This window comes from Callospermophilus lateralis, chromosome 6, assembly GCF_048772815.1.
Source record: "Callospermophilus lateralis isolate mCalLat2 chromosome 6, mCalLat2.hap1, whole genome shotgun sequence".
NCBI lineage: Eukaryota > Metazoa > Chordata > Mammalia > Rodentia > Sciuridae > Callospermophilus > Callospermophilus lateralis.
The window spans coordinates 156,653,738-156,659,591 of NC_135310.1; the positions used below are offsets into that span (position 1 = coordinate 156,653,738).

At 53.8% G+C, this 5,854-nt stretch overlaps 1 protein-coding gene across 1 annotated transcript; it reads left to right on the top strand.

Moving 5' to 3' along the window:
* The first annotated feature begins 2,715 nt into the window (after positions 1–2,715).
* Sox4 (SRY-box transcription factor 4) lies at positions 2,716–5,309 on the top strand. Its single transcript, XM_076857928.1, has one exon. The coding sequence runs from the start codon at positions 3,201–3,203 to the stop codon at positions 4,605–4,607; it is 1,407 nt and encodes a 468-aa protein (XP_076714043.1). The 5' UTR covers positions 2,716–3,200; the 3' UTR covers positions 4,608–5,309.
* The last annotated feature ends 545 nt before the right edge of the window (positions 5,310–5,854 follow it).

The following is a 5,854-nucleotide window of genomic DNA, read 5'->3' on the forward strand; positions in this document are numbered from 1 at the left end:
ATTTTAACTTCCATTTTTTTCTCCAATCATATTCAATGTGGAAGTGTAAATGATGTTAGAAATATAATCAATTACGTTGAAACTCACTCAATTATCAAACTAGCTACACCCTCAAATCATTAGTTAGTACAAATCCCAAAATAAACATATTTATCCTCTTATTTTAATTTAGTGAAAACACTGACCTCATAGATAACAGACTTCTTAGGATCATTTTTATATCAGATTAATAACATTTACAGGGCTGGGGTTGTGGCTCAGTTGGTAGAGTGCTTGCCTAGCATGTGAGGCACTAGGTTCGATTCTCGGCACCACATATAAGTTAATAAATAAAGGTCAATCAACAAACATTTACAGGTGTGTTTCTGTGCATAGCAAAAAAATGACAAAAATTTATTATGAGGACATACTAAATTTGTGATGCAAAAAAAGTTGTCATTGTGTTTTTGGTTTGGGAGCTTTTTTTGGTTTTGTTTCAAGATTCCCTCTTCTAGGGAAAAAAAAAAGTAGTAGTGAATACCCAAGGTAGCTAATGGCCAAAAATTATTTGCTTTTATCCACTAAAACATTCTTGCTTGTGGTTGATCCTTAGAGATCCAATCAGCTCTCTCCATAGGGTGTTTTTTTCATTAAAATTCTAAACCTGACAACCTGGGCCTCTCGCCAGCCTACATACTTTAAAGATTTGTCAAGAAAAAATGGAGATATACTATCCAGCCCTTGACTGCAAAGCTGACTTTATGTTGGCCTGGCCCTGTCTAACCCCACCTATCACTGACCTGAGGAAAGTGTTAAGGAAGGCCAGTTTTTACTAAAACTTGGATTTTCAGATCATGGGGAATAGGTTCATTTGTGTGGCCAAATGAACGTGTAATCTGAACACCTAGGCCCTGGTTCCTTGCCGCATCCTTCAATATTCTTCAAGAAGTTCCTTTCTTGGGATTGTTATCTGGGAACATCCTCATCATGAGGATAACAACCATGTGGCCCTGAGTGGTCAACATCTATGATCTGTGATGAAATTTCCACTCAGGGGCCACCCTGTCCCGTTTTTGCCTCTTGAACAACAAGCTGCTGTTTACTAGAACCAGTGTGTGAGGGGCCAAGGGTACAGCATTCACAGGGGGCTTACACAGTCCCCTAGGGTCCCAAAGTCATTGAACACCCACAACAATCTACAGAGGAGCTTCGTGTTCTGAAATTACAGATGACCTCAGCTGAGACAGTCCCAGACCCACAGTGACAAAACCAGTAAGAAAGACTGGACACCAGGCCTCACATTAATTCAGAGGCTGGGTCCTCCTCGGCTTCCAGTTAGTCCCATTTGATACAGTTAACACACATGTAGGGAAAATATGTGAGGGAGAGGAAGAGGAGGACTTTAGGGGAAAGGGAGGTATAGAGTGAACCAATCTTTCCTTTGGAAAAGGTGGAAAACAAATATTTAGAAACTAAAGTCAATTTCCATCCTGTCCTCACCATTATCATCCTATACAAAACCCCATGAAGAGTCTCCCATTGAGGTCATTAGGGAGCACTACCTAATGTGTTTCAAGGGAAAGTGCCTGTGTATGGACTCTTCAGGATTTACAGGGGAGTTTAAATCATTGTAAATAACCATCCTTAACCCCTGTTTGGTTAAGAGTAAGCAATTACTGCAAAAAGTCATCTTCTCTGCCTTCCACAAACAGCACAGAAACTGTTCTGAAGGGATTTACACAATACATCAACATCTGTGCTGTACCTAAAGTTGTTAAAATAATTGTGATGACAGGTGTCTAGGTACCACTTTCTTAACGGTTTTCAATATCCACTGATTTATTGTTGTGGCTTTCCCTCCCCCCTTACATCTTGGGCTTTAAGAAGGAGCCCAGGAACAGGTTTTGCACTAGAGGCTGATTCTTTATTCCAATGCTGAAAAGAACTAATAAAAATAATCACTCGGCTTTTAAGCAGAAAGCTTCCATTTACAGTATTTCACCCTTACCCCCCTTTCCAAGCCCCTTGTTATCTAACATAATGGTTAGAATACATTTCCGTCTCTCCCCTTAATAATTTCATGCATTAACATCCTCCTCTCTCTCTCTCTCTCTCTCTCTCTCTCTCTCTCTCTCTCACACACACACACACACACACACACACAGCAAAACGAAAAAAGAGGCAGCAGAAATCTCAGCTGTACTTCTAGCCCTTTTAAAAAGTTTGCTCTGTAAATTGGAATGAGGTCAGATTTGGAGCTTCTCATTGCACGCGGAGATTATTATTGCACCGGGTTCCAAGCCAATGGGAAGCCGGGAGGAGGGGCTTGGCACGAGGAAGCGTTAGTTACAGCGGCTGATTGGCTGAGGCCAAGTCTGTGAAAGGATAAAGAGGCGCGAGGCGGAATTGGGGTCTGCTCTAAGCTGCAGCAAGAGAAACTGTGTGTGCAGGGAAGAGGCCTGTTTCGTGGGTCTCTAGCTCTTGCACGCTCTTTAAGATTCTGCACCGGAGGAACTCTGCCATTACCAGCTCCCTTCTTGCAGAAGGGAGGGGGAAACATACATTTATTCATGCCAGTCTGTTGCACGCAGGCTTTTTGGCTTCCTACCTTGCAACAAAATAATTGCACAAACTCCTTAGTGCCGATTCCGCCCACAGAGAGTCCCGGAGCCAGAGTCGTTTTTGCTTTGCATTGTAGGAAAGGGACTGAGTGATAGAGACTATGTCGCTTTCCTGAGCTACCGAGTGCGCTGGTGAACTGGAATCAACTGCTTCAGGGGAAAGAGAAAAGAGAGAGAGAGAGAGAGAGAGAGAGAGAGAGAGAGACTTGCCTGGGAGGCGGCGAGAAACTTGCAGTGGAAGAAGCTTCAGCACCAGCATTCAAGAAACTCCTCTTCCACCTAGCACGGTCTCCAGACTCAGAGCCCGCACCGAGCAAGCTGCAGCGCGGTGAGACCCAGAGCGAGCGGGGGAGAGAGGCTCTCCAGTCTGGGAACTATAACTCCTCTGCGAGAGGCGGAGTACTCCTCTCCCGAATCTTTTGGGGACTTTTCTCTCTTCGCCCACCTCCGCCTCGGCGAGGAGTTGAGGGGCCCGCCTGGCAGCCGCGCGCGTCCGCCAGCTCGGCGTGTGCTTGGCCCGGGGAGCCGGGAGGGCCCGGCGATCGCGCCGCGGCCGCCGCGAGGGTGTGAGCGCGCGTGGGCGCCCGCGGAGCCGGGGCCATGGTGCAGCAAACCAACAACGCCGAGAACACGGAAGCGCTGCTGGCCGGCGAGAGCTCGGACTCGGGCGCCGGCCTCGAGCTGGGCATCGCCTCCTCCCCCACGCCCGGCTCCACCGCCTCCACGGGCGGCAAGGCCGACGACCCGAGCTGGTGCAAGACGCCGAGCGGGCACATCAAGCGGCCCATGAATGCCTTCATGGTGTGGTCGCAGATCGAGCGGCGCAAGATCATGGAGCAGTCGCCCGACATGCACAACGCCGAGATCTCCAAGCGGCTGGGCAAACGCTGGAAGCTGCTCAAAGACAGCGACAAGATCCCTTTCATTCGGGAGGCGGAGCGGCTGCGCCTCAAGCACATGGCTGACTACCCCGACTACAAGTACCGGCCCAGGAAGAAGGTTAAGTCCGGCAACGCCAGCTCAGGCTCCTCGGCCGCCGCCGCCTCCAAGCCCGGGGAGAAGGGAGACAAGGTCGGTGGCAGCGGCGGGGGCAGCCACGGGGGCGGCGGCGGCGGCGGGAGCGGCAACGCGGGGGGAGGCGGCGGCGCGAGCGGCGGCGGCGCCAACTCCAAACCCGCTCAGAAGAAGAGCTGCGGCTCCAAGGTGGCGGGCGGCGCGGGCGGCGGGGTCAGCAAGCCGCACGCCAAGCTGGTCCTGGCGGGCGGCGGCGGCGGCGGGAAAGCTGCGGCCGCCTCCTTCGCCGCCGAGCAGGCGGGCGCCGCCCTGCTGCCCCTGGGCGCCGCGGCGGCCTCCGACCACCATGCGCTGTACAAGGCGCGGACTCCCAGCGCAGCGGCCTCGGCCTCCGCCGCGGCCTCGGCCTCCACCGCACTCGCGGCCCCGGGCAAACACCTGGCTGAGAAGAAGGTGAAGCGCGTCTACCTGTTTGGCGGCCTGGGCGCGTCGGCTTCGCCGGTGGGCGGCCTGGGCGCGGGCGCAGACCCTAGCGACCCCCTGGGCTTGTACGAGGAGGGGGGCGCGGGCTGCTCGCCCGACGCGCCGAGCCTGAGCGGCCGCAGCAGCGCCGCCTCGTCGCCAGCCGCCGGTCGCTCGCCCGCGGACCACCGCGGCTATGCCAGCCTGCGCGCCGCCTCGCCCGCCCCGTCCAGCGCGCCCTCGCACGCGTCCTCCACCTCGTCTCACTCCTCCTCCTCCTCCTCGGGCTCATCCTCCGACGACGAGTTTGAGGACGACCTGCTCGACCTGAACCCCAGCTCAAACTTTGAGAGCATGTCCCTGGGCAGCTTCAGCTCGTCGTCGGCGCTGGACCGGGACCTGGACTTCAACTTTGAGCCCGGCTCTGGCTCGCACTTCGAGTTCCCGGACTACTGCACGCCCGAGGTGAGCGAGATGATCTCGGGAGACTGGCTGGAGTCCAGCATCTCCAACCTGGTCTTCACCTACTGAAGGGTGCGGGCTGGGAGAAGAAGGGACGAAGGGAAGAGAGGAAAAGAATAAAGAAAACAAGAAAAAATAGAAAAAAAAGAAAAAATAGAAAAAAAACAGATGAAGAGTTGAAAGAGAAAAGGGAAAATAAAAAGAAGATAAAGAAGAAAGTGAGCAGCGCTGGCTTGGAGAGGAGCGCGGGGGCGTTTGGACCCGCGCCGCATCCCCACCTCCCGGGCCGTGGCGCCGCGGTCCCGCGGAGGGACGCACAGGAGGCGAGGTAGACAGGGCGACCTTTATTGTTATTGATGTTGTGGTTGATGGCGAAAAAGCTACTTCGAGTTTCCTCCCCTTTGCTTGAAGAGACCCCCCCCCTCCTTCCAGCGAGCTTCCGGACTTGTGCGCACCCCCAGCAAGAAAGAAGCCGGGGAGTTTTTTGGAGACTGGAGGAATCTCGCCCTCTTGCCTCGCCTCTTTGGTGGCTTTTGCTTTTGTTTTTACTGGGTTTCTTGGTCGAGAGAGGAGCGGGGGTGAAGGCTGCGCGCCCCCACCCCCTAGCAGCGCCTGCAGGGGAGGAAGGCTCGGGGCGAAGGTCTGCGGCCCGCAGAGGCGGAGGGGAGCGCAGGGACCGAGACTCCACGCTGGCGAACGCCCCTTTTGGTTTTTCTGTCCCTCTTTCTTTTTTTCCTTGTCCCTGCAGCCAGAGGCGGAGACACGAGGCGGGCCCGGCGGCGTGGCCGCGCGGGGAAGGGACTGGGGGCCCCGGGGAGCCGCGGCGGCGGGCGGGGCGGGGGACGCGGACCCCAGGGTCCGGCGCCGCGCGGGTGCCCGGGGCGCAGCGCGGGTGCCCGGGGCGCGGCCGGCGCCGGGAGGAGACTGATGCGCGCGCGCCGCGGAGGGCGAGTGGCTTGGGGAAAGGTTTCTTCTCTTACTCGGAATCGTGATGGTGTTGGATTATTTCACTGGTGGGGTTAATATAGCATGTTATCCTGTCTATCTTTTAAAGATTTCTGTATAAGACTGTTGAGCAGTTTTTAAAATAGTGTAGGGTAATATAAGAAGCAGATAGATGGCGCTATGTTTGATTCCTACAACAGAATTATCACCAGCTTTTTTTCATTCTTAACTCTTTAAAGGATTCAAACGCAACTCAAATCTGTGCTGGACTTTAAAAAAAAACAATTCAGGACCAAATTTTTCTCAGTGTGTATGTGTTTATTCCTTATAGGTGTAAATGAGAAGACGTGTTTTTCCCTCACCGATGCTCC